The 16,069-nt window shown below is 40.2% G+C and overlaps 6 protein-coding genes across 6 annotated transcripts; 3 read left to right on the forward strand and 3 right to left on the reverse strand.

Annotated features, from left to right (window-relative positions):
• Positions 1-250: 250 nt before the first annotated feature.
• On the reverse strand, positions 251-1,332 carry BATDEDRAFT_21718 (rRNA-processing protein FCF1; the record flags this gene model as incomplete). The annotated part of the gene is made up of 6 exons (XM_006675298.1): positions 251-512; positions 605-677; positions 750-898; positions 1,005-1,073; positions 1,148-1,215; positions 1,330-1,332. The coding sequence occupies 6 exons, from the start codon at positions 1,330-1,332 to the stop codon at positions 251-253; spliced, it is 624 nt and encodes a 207-aa protein (XP_006675361.1).
• A 278-nt stretch (positions 1,333-1,610) lies between these two features.
• On the forward strand, positions 1,611-6,363 carry BATDEDRAFT_34055 (uncharacterized protein; the record flags this gene model as incomplete). The annotated part of the gene is made up of 9 exons (XM_006675676.1): positions 1,611-1,777; positions 2,377-2,392; positions 2,430-2,579; positions 3,390-3,506; positions 3,565-3,636; positions 3,744-3,801; positions 4,053-4,692; positions 4,815-5,709; positions 5,793-6,363. Coding segments are annotated over exons 8-9 (1,428 nt in total), but the record flags the coding sequence as incomplete, so codon positions are not given.
• Positions 6,364-6,503: 140 nt separating this feature from the next.
• Positions 6,504-7,821, forward strand: BATDEDRAFT_36427 (uncharacterized protein). The gene has a single exon (XM_006675800.1). The coding sequence runs from the start codon at positions 6,510-6,512 to the stop codon at positions 7,791-7,793; it is 1,284 nt and encodes a 427-aa protein (XP_006675863.1). The 5' UTR covers positions 6,504-6,509; the 3' UTR covers positions 7,794-7,821.
• Positions 7,822-7,911: 90 nt separating this feature from the next.
• BATDEDRAFT_85468 (uncharacterized protein) lies at positions 7,912-8,859 on the reverse strand (the record flags this gene model as incomplete). The annotated part of the gene is made up of 1 exon (XM_006676253.1): positions 7,912-8,859. One exon carries the CDS (start codon positions 8,857-8,859, stop codon positions 7,912-7,914), a length of 948 nt encoding a protein of 315 aa, XP_006676316.1.
• A 525-nt stretch (positions 8,860-9,384) lies between these two features.
• Positions 9,385-13,039, forward strand: BATDEDRAFT_21722 (uncharacterized protein; the record flags this gene model as incomplete). The annotated part of the gene is made up of 3 exons (XM_006675299.1): positions 9,385-9,663; positions 10,319-10,916; positions 11,115-13,039. 3 exons carry the CDS (start codon positions 9,385-9,387, stop codon positions 13,037-13,039), a joined length of 2,802 nt encoding a protein of 933 aa, XP_006675362.1.
• Positions 13,040-13,154: 115 nt separating this feature from the next.
• On the reverse strand, positions 13,155-14,261 carry BATDEDRAFT_21723 (uncharacterized protein; the record flags this gene model as incomplete). Its single annotated transcript, XM_006675300.1, has 2 exons — positions 13,155-14,030; positions 14,166-14,261. 2 exons carry the CDS (start codon positions 14,259-14,261, stop codon positions 13,155-13,157), a joined length of 972 nt encoding a protein of 323 aa, XP_006675363.1.
• Positions 14,262-16,069: the final 1,808 nt, after the last annotated feature.

The raw sequence follows: 16,069 nt of genomic DNA on the forward strand, positions 1-16,069 counted from the left end.
ACGCTAAAGGATTAGAATATTTGAATCGTTAGTCTAACCAGAAATTGATTCGTTGATAATGAATGTCAGATTGATCCACTCAACAACAACCAGAATATTTGGTAGAAAAGGTCTAGCAGCTACTCCAATGAAAAAAGCATAGGAGGATATTTATAAAATAATTGTATTTGTTTTTTAAACTTCAAACGGCTCGTTGAACATATTACTTGATATCTCAAATGGGAATCTAAAAATAAAACAGTACAGAATGTTAGTTGCATGCTGGCTGCAGCTTGTGTAGGTTGAGCATCTTTAATGAATTTACCTCGGGAAGTCTTTCAATTGCAAACTTGTGTGCAGCAATGTACATGATAGGCACACCAGGAACCTTACGAATTCGTCGTTTAAGGTCCTTATCACATGTTGCAACAATGTAGCACTTGTGCTGCATGATCCGATTCACTATGCAGTCATCAGCATATGTTCCTTTGTGCGAGCATGGCAATCGCTCAAATCGTGGATCACGAGCAACTCTGAACAGGCACAACCCAAAAATAATGCAATTAGATATCACATTCAAGAAATACAAAGCGTTTTTAGGACATCAAGTCTTGAGATTACTAACTTGAGTGCCAGTCTATACTTGAGACCCATCTTTTCCAACTCTGCCATCACACAGTCAGTGATGCATGGAACGCCTAAATACAATAGACTAGAGTATTAGCTGTTTTATCTAGGTACAATTAAACAGTTTCCAACAATCGTTTTACATTTTGCCAGTAAGCAATCCATCATAGCCTTGACAATTTCAAGCTTGTTTTGAATAGAAAAGTTGATAAAATTCGTATCCACAATTACATGGTAAGGTGGAATTAGAGCTTCGTTGTGCTGGAAAAAAAGTGATGATGCGACTTGAGGACTATAATTCGATATATGGAGTATATGATGTTGGTGAGCATCAAGTATATAAAGTTCAAGCTGCTAGAGCAAATCTCGTTAAACTATTTGGCATAAACAAAGCATACATGTGTCTGATGAGAGCCTGTTTAGGATCCTCCTTTTGTTTCTTCATAAGCTTTTCTTTGACATCCTTTCTGTATATTTACAATTTGATCCAATCAGTATAAATGGAGATGACACAGTGGTGTAGTAAAGCCCAACAACTTACAATCTTGGATCGTTTTTTGAAATCATGCGCTTAACAGCGGCAAACTTTTTTGTAACCTTGACTTTGCCCTAAACATACATGTAGTTGGACTTGAGGTTAAAAACAAGAATCACTTATGATATAAACATTGGTATTAAAATGGACTGTATTGGCTAGTACAACTATGCTGATTGCAAAAGTACCATTCTAGATTACGTTGTCACCTAATGTTACAATCATAATCACGTAAATGGGATACACTAGATAAGACTGCCAAAGCACATGGTAAACAGCAAATCTCATGGAATAGTGGTTTCCACCAAATTTACTGAACAATATCGAGTCATGAACTGCTCGACAAAATTGACTGGTTTTTGTGCCCATTCTATATAAAACACTGAACATTCACATCTCTGGTTCAGTGCATTCCATATCCTTGAAATATGTTCAATCCACAGCTCTCCTTTCACCCAAACCAGACATTATGGCATTGGGTGATTGGCATGAAAACAACTATTGCATTTCTAGATGTGCAATCCTTGGTTTCTTGAACTGGAACACAAACTTGACTGATATTTTAGAATACAACAAAAATGGGTCTGTAGAGTTTAATTGGCGACACCAACAGTCAAACTCAGTATTTGGATTACAGTGAGTCCAGTTCCAACTTGACGATCGTACAGCATATGGTTATGCAAAAAGTGGAGAAAGGGCAGTCAAAAAGAATTTCAGAACAAACTATAGTTTGATTGTGAGCCATATGATGGAGGTTGTCTATTGAAGAATTGGGGACAACAATTAAAGTCAGTTTGTAGCAGGAGAGTGCAGCAAGTACTTAACCATTGTGTATTCCGAAGCAAAATAAAGTCAATGCAAGGTAAATACAGGTATTTTATTTTACGTGAATACGATTGTAAAAAAATATTTCGGAGTGTTCAAAGATATTTGGGCAAAACAAGTAAACATCAATCGATTTGGGTCGATATAGTCAAAAAGAGTTTCTACAACTCAGTATTACGACAAGGATGACAGCGAAGCTACTGGATGCTGACTTTCAGTTTGTGAAATATGGAAAATGTATGGATAAGCTCTCTTTTCTGCAATAGTGGTAATTCTGTCAATGAAAGTGAATACAGCCTAGTGCATCATCCACTGTCCAAATTCAGTTATTTGGCCATGCTATTAGTCAAAACAAGCTAACTTTTGTAACCATCTTATATGGACTCGACTACCTGTTTTAATGGAAATAGATCACCACAATCCCATGTAAGTTGATATTATATAACTGGGTTTAATACAATAGTGTGGATGGTATTTCTGGTCTATTATATGGTACAAGATAGGTTTAAAAGGTGGTTGTAAATCAGATACTAAACCTGACACGCTCAACAATAGTAACAAGCTGATCCACATTGTGTTTGTGCCAACTCTGCTCTTTACTGCCATGGTCTTGGTAATTTTTTTGCTACAAGTGTATGAATTCATCTCAAATTCCATCAAACTCTTTTTAACGAGCAACATATCGAGTTTACTCGGCATTTGCGACCTATATGCGCATCTTGTTACAACGACATCGATCATATACATGCTCTACATAGTGCCTTTTCATTGTCTATTTGTACTTTATTTAAAAACAGCATCTGAACATCAGCGAGTCGTGTCTATTCCATGTGTTGCCATGGCTTTAATTGTTGTCCCCAATTCTTCAATAGACAACCTCCATCATATGGCTCACAATCAAACTACAGTTTGTTCTGAAATTCTTTTTGACTGCCCTTTCTCCACTTTTTGCATAACCATATACTGTACGATCGTCAAGTTGGAACTGGACTCATTGTAATCCAAATACTGAGTTTGACTGTTGGTGTCGCCAATTAAACTCTACAGACCCATTTTTGTTGTATTCTAAAATATCAGTCAAGTTTGTGTTCCAGTTCAAGAAACCAAGGATTGCACATCTAGAAATGCAATAGTTGTTTTCATGCCAATCACCCAATGCCATAATGTCTGGTTTGGGTGAAAGGAGAGCTGTGGATTGAGCATATTTCAAGGATATGGAATGCACTGAACCAGAGATGTGAATGTTCAGTGTTTTATATAGAAATGGGCACAAAAACCAGTCAATTTTGTCGAGCAGTTCATGACTCGATATTGTTCAGTAAATTTGGTGGAAACCACTATTCCATGAGATTTGCTGTTTACCATGTGTTTTGGCAGTCTTATCTAGTGTATCCCATTTACGTGATTATGATTGTAACATTAGGTGACAAAAGTTCAAGGTCCAGTCTGGCAATATAGCCATATTGCTCCAATCAATGGCGCACTGGGGGTCACATTGCTGTATGGGCTATACTATATTATTCTGTGGCCTTTGATTGGCGTAAGCAATATTGTATATAGAGTATAATTTTGATTTAATACTAAGAGGTTTCAAATAGGTTTTGTATGCGCCATTCTTGTGTGCGATGTGTTACTATGCAAATGTGTTTGCTGCTCAAACCAGCTGGCCAGTAAGTTGAAATCGTGAAGGCATGAATGTCGATTATTTCTGTGGCTTGATGGTTGATAGCTTGTTAAATCGACAAGTACTGATTTTTGGTGAACACCACTTGATTAGGTCACTCCGTTTGTGGCAGCAGCATCTATTCATGTTGTGTCGTGGGTTTTCCAGATTGGTGAGCATTGTTCTGGATTATTCCTGCTTTTGAATTTCTGATTAAACTGAGTACCTTGATAAATTTATAGTGGGTCACCAACTATTCGAGGGCCGCGCACCTGCATTTACATCTGATCCTATCCAAGGCAAGTTCTTGCTCTATCAATACTTTTAAAGCTTCATGTGAATTGTGTGTTGAAATGATACAATCAACCCAATGGTGTTTTACCAATCCTATATTGAATGTCTCATGTATTCCAACTTATATAGCCCTGGTTCTTGCGCCATTCTTTGTGTTTTGTGAAGTTCTGTTTGATTTGGGACTTTTTAAAAAGACTAGGAAGCGTTTAGAAGTCAAAGTGGTCAAGGCCATTAGGCTGATGGATCACCCCAAAAAGGCTTAAAAGGCATTAGTGTTTTGTGCTGAATATGAATGACGCCAAATAAACAACTGTGATATGACTGCAAAGCTATCGATATATTATTGTACAACTTCAATGACTGGGTTTCTGCAGAAGAAATCAAACAAATTCGATTATGGAGTATACTTGAGTTAAAACAGTCATGGTAGCAGCCGGGGTGACTGTTATCAAGTGCGAATGCAGCTTATTCAATTAGTCTGAATTTAAAATGCTGAAACATTCATTGATTCGACTGTTACAAAAAAGCTTAATATTGACTTTGCAATAAGCAATAGGATCGCCATTTGATTCATAGCAAAGGGCGCAGTCATGTATGAAACAGGAACGCTCCATTTTGTATCAGAATATTCGCCATATAAATACTGGCCTACAGTAAGCATCCACCCCTGCTAACTCGGCATATCCACGCATTACTAGCTTTGACAGATTCACATAATTCAAACTTGACCCAAATCCAAATCCAACTACTAGCGAACTCCAGACAAAAGGTGAGTTACCGATTGACATTGTATAGACGATGACTAGACTCCCTTCTCAACCAGTTTATGCAAGGGAGTGAAACTCCATGTGCAACTATCACAGCCAGAAAGCTTACTTTAACCTTTATTAGGATTTACACTCGACATTCTGCTAGCAAACTATTGAAAATGGAGTTTGATCGTTGCGGTTTCCTTGTCATACCTGTTATGGACCTGACTCAACCTGCTGGAAAACCTCGTCATTTGGAAGCCCGATTCCGTAAACTATCCTATCATAATAAATGCACCCATGCCGCTGCTAGTGCTACGTTTACATTTATTGAAGCCCGTCGCTCTAAACTAGCTCATCGCCGAGACAGTATTTGTCGCAGACAAGCTGCCCATCAGTCCAGAGCCAGCATTGCTCAGTCACAGCGACGATCGCAGATGGAACAGACACTTGAACAGGCTGCTCGTAAACGACAGCTGTTGCTGCAAGAAAAGGTCCAACTTAGTGCAGAAACGGTTGCTCACGCCAAAGCGGTTGCTCGTTCACACAGTGAGCAGACAGCTAAAGCAACTGCTGCTCTTAGTGCTGCCATTGAAGAACGACTCAAGGTCAGTGCTATGCGCAGAGCAAGACTGCAGACTATCCCTCGATCCCGCCTACTGGACCCAAATTCATGGGCTATTAAAGAAACCGCCGATGTCAGGAACGATGCTGCAATAACCCTACAAGGCTGGTGGAGACGCAGACAGTTAGTTCCGATTGCTAACGCATATGCCAAGACTAATCTGTCGCTTGCCAGTGCCAAAGGAATGTCATTTCAAAAACTAATGCAAGTGGTGCAGAGCGATCGTTTAATCAAGACAGTAGCCAGACTGCTGCTTCGAGCCAAGAAGTTTGGTTCTGGGATTTCTACTGCTGAGGCTGCCACAACTACCGCACCTGTAAAGTGGAAGAATCCCGCTCGAGTGCTGCTGTCTGCATTCATGATAGTTGCGTATCCATCAGAAACTCTTCAGTCGCTTGGGTCGCAGGAAGAGGTAACTAATGTCAACTACTGGCATACTGTATCTGATATTAACAAGTGGCTATACCAACACATTCCATTCCATGAATATTTTAGCATCTCAAGCAGTTGGCAGAAACCATGTTGTGCGACTTTGAGGGATGGCATGCTGCAGCAAAGTCTGACACTATGCTTGCACTTGGAAGGACTTTTCTGCAATCGTATTCAGCCTACTATGCTGCATTCGATGCTTGGAAATTCAGAGATACTGTCAAGATTGTGGATGACCTTGTAAGTCATTTTCTAGATTTGGAAGAGTTGTGGCTGTCTGTCAAGGATCAGGAAGACGCCCAGGAACAATGGGCACCCCGCATTGATGCCCAGCAGAAACAGATTATGGATCGTTTGCTGCAGTATGGGCAGAATGCGCTGGACAAGATTCAGTCGCAAAGAACTCTCAGACTGGCTGCCAAGACTACATCGAATGTAAATTTAAACGAAACTGATGGTAATTCCAATGACGGTCCAACTTCTATGTCGACGTCTCCTCCTCGCCAAGACCAGCATTTGGAGCATCATTACCGTAGCACATCTCCAAAACTATTTCAGGCTGCATCTCCCCGTCGTGTAAGAGACTCTGTTTTGCACCGTCGTACTCCGTCGTCCAGTTCGGGACGCAGCGCGAGTCCTTTAGGACAATCCAGTGACCCTTCAGCTCCATGCAGTGATACTCGTATGCCCATTGCCATGAATGAGGATGCTTCTGTTGCCCAGTCCATCTCCCCCGAGTTTGGGCACCTTTTCTCCAATGAACAGTTGGCTCATGAATTGATCATGGATCCCAACTTCAATTTAAAAAAGCCTACACCAAGTCCCCTTGAGCAACGCATCACTGACATTGCCCGTCGCGCCTTTTTCGATAGCGTCCGTCAACAAGTGGCTGATGGAGACTACTCCCATCATATTATCCAAATCATCAAAGATATTAAACAGGGCTTGATGAGTATGGTGGCAGAAGATAGCAAAATTGCTGCAGAGATCCATAGTGTTTTGAGTTTCGATCTTATCCAACAGCAGATTACCCACAACGTCTTTGATCTGCCTAGATGTATCAAGTATGCGGGTGACAAGATGCTCCAACTATGTGCACCTATGCGAGATGCATCGATTCGGAAACTTGCAGTCGAGTCGGATATTGTCAATGTACTGTCGCAAATGCTTGAGATTCTTGACGAGATGAAGCTGGATTTAACCAACTATCGTTTGCAAGCACTAAAACCTCATTTGAAGCGCCAGGCTGCCGAATATGAACGTGAAAAGTTTGCAACTGCCCTCAAAAGCGGCACGGCATCCCTCACTCGAACCAGCGAATGGCTTCACGCATCAGTTGCTCATTTAAAATCAGTTGCCGCCTCTCGTAACCCTGAAAAGATTGATCATCCAGATCTGTCTATCAAGTTCCAGGATGCATTTCATAGCGCCTTGCTCTCTATCGTGTTTTCCAACACCTCTGTTGATCCTGCCACTATTCCAGAAACATTGGTGATGGATGCTGCGCGCTTTTTTGCATTTCAAAACCAAGTTCAAGCCATCTCCATCACAGCTGCATTGCTAATGCTAACCAAAAATATTGTCCCTGAGCTTCGTGCTACACGAGATTTTATCTCCATGGTGGATTTAAAAAATAAGATTTCTGCTTTGTTGAACGACGCTGAAACCAACATGGACAACCTAAGTTTGCAGATTATTTCCACCGTCAATGAATCTTTGGCCAAGAAACAAGCCATGTTGAATGGATTGGCTTGCTCATCGTCCCAAACTGCCACTGCTTCAGCAAAAACTCTGACGGAGGAACAGGAGAATATGATTCGGTCCATGGTAACCAAGACGTTGTCAAGCAAGGATCCTGTGTACACCCTTTTGAGTCGACGTGTACAGATGACACTTAAGCAGCATCTTGATCGTGGTGTGTTTGGAAAAAACTCGCTTGCAAGTCATGGGTTAGATCTTGTGGCTGACGAGCTGGAGCAAGTATCGACTCGCTTGTATGTGCTTGCTTCGCATAACAAGGACGTCTATGCAGAGTACTATGATGAGATTTTGCGCGATGTTATTTGAATGAATGTTTTAATTGAATAGTTTTGAGATTGAGTGATTTTTATTGGTGTTGCTATAAGTTTTATTCATCTCTATTCTCACAGCCTTTGTCAATATCAAAGGGTTTGGATAATATTCATTAGACTAGATCGGCATTCATTCCTTTATATACATGATCTCTGATTATGTGCATTTGTTTTGAAAACTCGCTAAAATCAAATATAGTTTGGATCACTCCAAAGTTTATGCGAGTCATGCCAAGATAGCGTTCCATAAAATCATAAAAAGCATCTAGTTTGGTATCCATCCAGAAATTGAATCGCTCGAGCCGCATACCAACTTTCTTTAGCACTGTCAAAAATGTGTGTTTGTTTTCACCGATCAAATCAATATCTAGTTTGGTTTGAGTTGCTATTTTTTCAAACTGTTTGGCGGCATCACGAAATAAGGATATGACGTGTTTCCATGCCAAGATACTTGGCTTATCCAAAACACTGATATCGATCTTATCAAACATGGCAAGTGTACGTTTGCACCAGTTAAAATAATCATGTCCCAATAGCCATACCTGACCTAGATGCACCCCCAGATGTGTTCCAAAGATAGACGATGCGGCTTGAGCATGCTTGGTAGCGAGTTTAGGAATATGTAACCGAATATCGGTTGTTTTGACCAATTTGAGTTTTTTGATTATACCCATGAACGGTTTTGATTTGGTAGTGGGCTGAGATGGCGGAAAAGGAATATATGACAAAACGGCTTGAACAAGTTCGGTTGGTGCCATTCCTGCCTTGATAGCAATCCGTCGATGCTGTAAATGAGTGTTGTATACAATGGATTCAGCCAATTCAGTATTTGTGATAAGTGCTGGAGATAGTGATCGTGCATGATCAACAAGTAGCTGCTCCTGTGCGTGTGGTTGATTAGACCTACTGAGCATTTGCAGTACTCGAGGTTTAAGGCCAAGCTTTTTGAATTCAAACGAGGTTTTGCTGCACATGCTTGTTATGGGTGGCATGTTGATATGAGAAGTAATGGTCACAATAAGTAGTATAGTTAGGAAAATCGGCTTGGGCAGGGACTTCATTTCTAAATAGACATTTGAATGTTTATGAAAACTAGAGTAGGAGCGAATTGGCGGTTTATATCAACTGGCCCGATGGCGCTTTTTGATACTATTCTTGTGTATTGTTGACAGCGTTAAAGACACAAAATGGAGTTTTTCTGAAAGCATGCATCTATGATGGTGGTGGCATTTCTATCAGTGTTTGAGTAATTATCCATGCAAATGTCGACTGAGATCGACACAAATAGCTTATTGGAATATTTGAACAAATATTAAGCTTGCCAAAACCATAGTATTTCAGATCAACACCACCAGAGTACAATGAATGATGTGTCTAGAACTGTCATGCTTGAAAGTCTGCAAAATCTTGGAGTCAGTTTTATTAACTGTACAATGGTCATGCTAAGATCTGACTCGGTTGCTGTCTTTCAGACACGTTGCATGCCATTGCCGGACTTTCCTCAGCCATTAATTACACTGAATAAACCATCACTGTTACGGGCCATAACCACTTGATACCGCATGCTATCTGATCACAACCATTGCATGGATGACAGTCCTGGAAAAACTGACTTCTTTCCTGGCTGCTCTCCGTCCATCATATCCTCACTCTCCAGTCGCAGCCAGAATACAGCAACTGCAACACAACTCTCGACTCAATTATCTGGACTTACATCAGCATCCACCACTATCACTACTGCCAGTGCTATTCCTACTGTCATATCACTTTCTCAGATTGCTGCTACTGTCGAAGAAGAGCATGCTCCGCTACTTCCAAATGCGGATACTTTAGAACTGTCCGATACCCATATGTGGACAGCTGATGTAAGTTTGGAGCACCAGTAAAGCTCATGGTTGATTCTATAGCCGTATTCATGTAAAATAGAACACTTGTATTCATCCTGCAATGAAACTGATTCTTGCTTTGGAATAAGCAATGATCAAGTATTCGTTACTTTCCTACTAAAATCGACACTCGACTCTTCAGATATAGTGTCCATTATATGATACAAACTACAGTTGAATTTATCCTTTTTGCTCTTTTATCAGTCATACACTGTACGATCACTGGATCCATTTATTGCAATCCAAATATTGAGCTTGACTGTTGCCAATACAATTATATCTGTTGTAGTCTAAAACACCAGATACATCCGCGTTCTAGTTCAACATATTTCAGGAATGCAACTGTTGTTTCCCTGTCAATCACAGTGTTTAGTTTGGATGAAAGGAGAGGAAAGTTGGAGATTGAACAAGTCGGATTGACTGAAACAGAAATGTAAAGTTTGTCAACCGGTTTGTATGGCACAATGTTGCTCAGTAAGATTGGCTGTTTATTATACAGACTCTTATTTAGTGCTTCATTTACGTGAATGCGGCTGTAAGCACAGATGCATGCATTACAATCAGTCGATATCAACTAACATTTGATTCAAATAATACATGTCAACTCTATTTCTCATGGCTTTCATGTAATTAGGATTTGAGCAATGATGTTTACTCACTAATGCCACTGGAAACTGCTTCCAAACTTCCACAGCAACAGATTTCTTCAGATATACCACTCATGTCAAAAGCAGAACTGGATTCTCTTATGAATGATTCAGGGCTTCCTGAAATGAGTGATACTTCAGACACTATAGACTTGCCATCAGAATCTCAGCCAGCTCATACTCTTGAGCTTTCAGACATATTACAAAAGCAACAGAAAACAGAGTCCTTTTATGACACTCCCACCAAACCAAAGCGTAATGCTGCAATTGTTGATAATATATCGTTTGATTTAGTCGCTGAAAACAGTGACTATAGTGAGAAACCTTTTTCCAAGTTGCCAGATTTGATGGCCACGTCCACATCTTTCACTAATCCGCATGATACGATCGCGAATTTGCAATTTCCACAAGTTACCAAATCTGCAATATCGACCATAGCCATTCCTTTTGAGGAACCCACAGAGAAAAATTTAGCTACATCTCCTAATAGTATTGAAAATACTGGCATATCACTAATTATGCATACGGAAATCACACCTACAAACCCGACCAATACATCTAAAGATGATTGTTTGGCATCGGCAAGTATGCCTTTGACACAAGAGCCCGAGGAGCTCAATGTTCGCTTTTTAACAAACTGGTTCATTATTCCCAAAGGCATGTTTACTTATTCCTGGCGATCTGATTGCATATAAATTCTGTATTTGAGTCGAAATGACGAGTACGTTTATTTCATTGGTGGTCGATAACACTAACTCGTACTTGATTTTGAAATGCTTTTAGCAATTGGACCTCTTGATCAAGCTTCTTTTTGTCGGACAGAGTGGATAGTGATTGCTGGTTTTCAGTCAACATCATGTATACATAAATCATCTAATCAAATATGGTCGAGCTCTCTTATCACAGACATTGTAGATGCACACACACTGAAAACATCTTCAGGAAAGGTGTACAAGTTGATCGGTGAGATGGATCGTCATCGGACATTGGAACACGGTTTTGATGAGACATTTTATAGCAAATTTCGATTTGGATTTCCTGAGCATTGGAAACTAGCACTGGGATTGGCACTGAATGAGATGGCGACCCAAAAAAATTTATGCAGTGTTGCTACTCCTAAAGCTAAGGGTCGAGAGCTTACAAACTCGCCTTTTCTTACATATACATCAGGCGCTACTTCAAAACGACCATTGAAAAGATTAGGCAATAGGCCTTTACACATTTCAGCATCCAAACCAGCTAAAGCCATATTTCGAGATAATGCGACTAAAATCGTACCGCTTTCTGATGCTGCACAATCAATTAAACCAGTTTTAACTACTGGGCCAAGCACCCATAAAATTTCTACATATCACTCCAAAGCTATTGTAGAGAGTAGTCAAAACTCTTTACTAAATCCGTCTAAAGCAGATGGGGCGTCACTTACATCAGTAAATACTCAGCTACTGGATGCACGGAAAAGCGATATTCAAAATCAAAATGGATTTGAATCCTCACAGGAAAATAACGATTGGCTGGTAAATGATAAGCATTGCAACGATACAACAAAAAGTATACAAAAACCCTGCTCAATTGGTATGGTACAAGCGACAGCTGAAACCAAAGCAAGCCCTGTGTTGGAAAACACGCCAATGCTTTGTGATGTTGCTTCAATAGATGCCACGAACAATGTCGAATGTACCAAGAATTCGGCTGTCATTGATGTTCTTGATGGATCGGCCAGTCAATCTGAAGCTGGACGGTTTGGTGGTTTAAAAAAACACGAATCATTCGAGAATGCGATAACCAACTCTGTATCATACTCAACGAAGCTCGATGCTACATATTTGTCAGATGAGGAGGATATCATTTTAATTCGTCGTTCATTACCACGATCAACGCCAATTCGAAATACACATTCGCTAGTCATATCACCTATTGTTACTACAGATGATGAGGACACTCCCGTTGATGCATCAGCCGATATTTCTCCTGTACAAAAACCCAAATTATTGCCATGTACACCACCCACACGAGTAAAAGTGCGGGCCATGCCATCTTCGAAATATTGTAAGCCTCGGCAAAAAAGTTTGCCCACGTTTCCAAACAAGACATCACAGTCTGCTGTCAAGCGGGCCCGCATAGCTCAAAAACCACTTTCAATTGAACATGACAAAGAAATGGATGAATTGACAGCACCTATGGGCTGTTTTCTCTGGACTGCAAAGACTATTGAGGCGGAAAGCGAGGATGACAACGACATTGAGCAAGATACATATAGTCTGAATGCCGAGATCAAACCAATATCTACTACGTTTGAAATGCGTCAAACAGCAGCAACCGAAAGTTTAAAACGTCGCGCCTGTGTCAAGACTACGAAGCTTTCAAACAAAAGCAAACAGAGATTGTCACTAGAATCCAGCTCCAAGCCAAAACGAGACTGCTTGTCAGCAGATTTTTACACTTTACCTGAAAAGCAAACTGATGTTTCTTTTGTCGAATCTTCTTTGACTGTATCAGGGTTAAGCAAGGAAGCATTGAATACTGATGCACCAGTAGAGTCGCCGAGACAAACACGATCAGGGCGAACTGTAGTGAAACCTTTAGCCTATTGGAAATCTGAACGTAAAATGGAAGTACCAATTACAGACGTCACTGGACAGGTCAAGTCATTTCGGCCGGTGATTGTTGTTGGTGCTCAATCTGCTTGGAATAATAGAACTTGTTGACCAACTAGTAAACTATCAGTTTGAATAAACTATTGCATTGTGTATGTCTGATTTTTATTTATCAAAGTTGCCTGGTGCTTTAAGTATCACGAATGACTAAAGTCGATATATCCAGCTAATTTCCATCACCAACGTAGCCATACTTTTTTGCAGCAAAATAGTCCATCACCTCGGGCATAAACATAGACAAGACATGAGCAAAATAATACAGTCGAGGCAAATAGATTTCACGATCACCACGATCGGCACCGTAGATGATATTAGCAGCACAACTATCGGCAGTCATAGATCCAGGCTGTTTCCTGTTCATTATACGTCGAGTCATCTCAGGTGATTCTGTCTTTGACACTTCAACATCAACTGCAGATTCACGAAACGCAGTATTAACTGTTCCTGGAAATGCAATACAAACGGATACTCCAGAATAAGCGAGTTCAATCCGCAGAGCCTTAAAGAACCCAGTCAGTGCGTGTTTTGAAGCCGTGTAAATGGATCTAGTGGGTGCGGGAATGACACCTGCAACCGACGAGATGACAAGTATTTGTGCCTTGCATGCCTTCAATATAGGAAGAAAGTGTTTGACTGCCAGCATGTGTGCATGTAAATTTGTTGTAAACACCTGTTGAATGAGAGTTGTTGATATAGAATCAGACGAGACTGTAGATCCAGACGAAGCTTGATTAGCTTCCGAGTCCAGAGAACACAAGGCTTCGAAAGAACGCACTGAAGTAATTCCGGCACAGAGAACAAGAACATTAACACCATTTAGAACGGAGTTAGCCTTTACAGTTGCAGCAGCCAAAACAGACTCTTGAGTAATATCTCCAACAACAATGTCGCAGGTAGATTTAGGATGCATGGTTTGGCATTCTCGTTGAACCTGCTCCAACAGGCCTTGACGTCGAGCAACAAGAAGGAGTTTTGCACCTCTAGCAGCATATTGAACAGCCATGGATCTACCGATTCCACTTGATGCTCCCAGAATAACCACCTGTATTAAATAGTAGAAAAATTAAGCAATAGTAGATATATGCACGTAATGCAAATAGTATAGCGACGATGTTAGTCTATTCATGTCTGTCAAAGTCATTGTAAACGGGTGATTGGTTGTGCTATAGTCGATTACCTTTTGCTCCGCCATATCGCCAGTAAATGGTCTCTTTCTGGTCAGTCGGATGTATGCCATGTATGCAAGAGCAGGAATAATCAGCAGTGCTAACATGGCTGATTGAATGGCTATGAAAACAATAGTTTGACTCTTGAATGCCCACTGAATGTGCCTGCTGGTTGAATATTTCTTCCAGTCAAGTTATGCATGTGAATCTCACTAAATATTGATCCATGTGGATTTCAACATTTATTTAAGTAGGGCCAGAATCAACCCACATGAAGCTATTTGCTCCATTACAGCTGGTTGTAAAAGGTATGAGAATGGAAATAAAATGAAATTGCCAGTAACCATCACCATCAATGATCATGCATTTTGGAAATACGTAAATTTCATTCAGCGACACTTGCATGTGGTTGGATTTGTTGTTGTTTGGTTCTTGCTTGACGATGGTGTTCTCAGATATCGGTAGATTGTTCATCTGCTGATTTGAATGTCAGAATCATCTATTACTTGTGTGTTTTGCGTCGCGACGATAATCTGACTTTTGGAGTGCTGCAGCGGTAGTTCAGTACCATTATAATGTTTTCAGATGTAGCAAGATTAGGTTGTTGAAATGTAAATACTTTTCATCTCTTATTGTCTTTAATGTGACTTTTTATGCTTATTACATCCATACCCACGTAAATTGAATACCAAAGATGCCAAAGTACATAAGTAGCCAGTTCCCATCAAATCTACTAGACAACATGTGTCCTCTGACCGAATGTTCAAAGCAACACTCACATGTCTGCTCCAATAAATCCTCTATCCTTGGCACTTGTTCAATCTTCAACTCTCCTTTCTTATACACCGAGCATTGCATGGTTGGCATGGAAACAACAGTTGCATTCCCAAGACCTGCAATCTTGACTCGAGCTAGAACGCGAACGTATCCGAGTTTAGAATACAGCAATGATGAGGTTGTAGAGTTGTACTGGCATCAGAGCAGTCGAACAGATCTCTGGACTGCAATGGATAAATATGGATTGAAGCTTGATGGTTGTATAATGTATGGCTATGTCGAAAAAGAAATTTTCATTTCAAAACCATAATTTGTGCACATTATATGACGATCGTTGTGTTTATTGGACAATTCAGGTTGTAGTAGGAAAACGCAGCAAACGTTTAATCATTGTTTATTCCAAAGTATAATAGCGAAACCTGCAAGATAGATACAAGTATTCCATTTTACGTGAGTACAGTTGTAGAATCAGCCTTGAGCCTTATAGTAAGTTTTTGAATACTGAATATCCAAGCATTTTAAAAGCCACTTGCATGCATTTGTGGTCCGTTTCTGCGCACGTGTGCTCATGATTCTCAGATCAGAATTTACTTTTTAAATGCCACTTGACCCTTAAAGTGTTGAATTGAATCTCGAATGGTTTTTTCAAGCAGCAGATCCACATGATTTTTATGTAATATGCGAAAAAGCGTTTTTGATTACCAGTTTATGCAGTATCAGCCTCATCTGTACGTTTGGATTGCGTGCTTTTTGAGGTCTTTTAAAAAGCAGACGGTTGATCCTTATGTTAAACTACCATATCTAGACATGCTCATATCGATCTAAAGCCCTAGATTTACTGCTGTACTCACGTAAAATGGAACATTTTTCCGTATTATCTTGCAATGACGGTTTTTACTTTGTTTGGAATAAACAATGATTAAACGTTTGCTGCGTTTTCCTACTACAACCTGAATTGTCCAATAAACACAACGATCGTCATATAATGTGCACAAATTATGGTTTTGAAATGAAAATTTCTTTTTCGACATAGCCATACATTATACAACCATCAAGCTTCAATCCATATTTATCCATTGCAGTCCAGAGATCTGTTCGACTGCTCTGATGCCAGTACAACTCTACAACCTCATCATTG

This window comes from Batrachochytrium dendrobatidis (assembly GCF_000203795.2).
Source record: "Batrachochytrium dendrobatidis JAM81 unplaced genomic scaffold BATDEscaffold_1, whole genome shotgun sequence".
In the NCBI taxonomy this organism is placed as follows: Eukaryota; Fungi; Chytridiomycota; class Chytridiomycetes; order Rhizophydiales; genus Batrachochytrium; species Batrachochytrium dendrobatidis.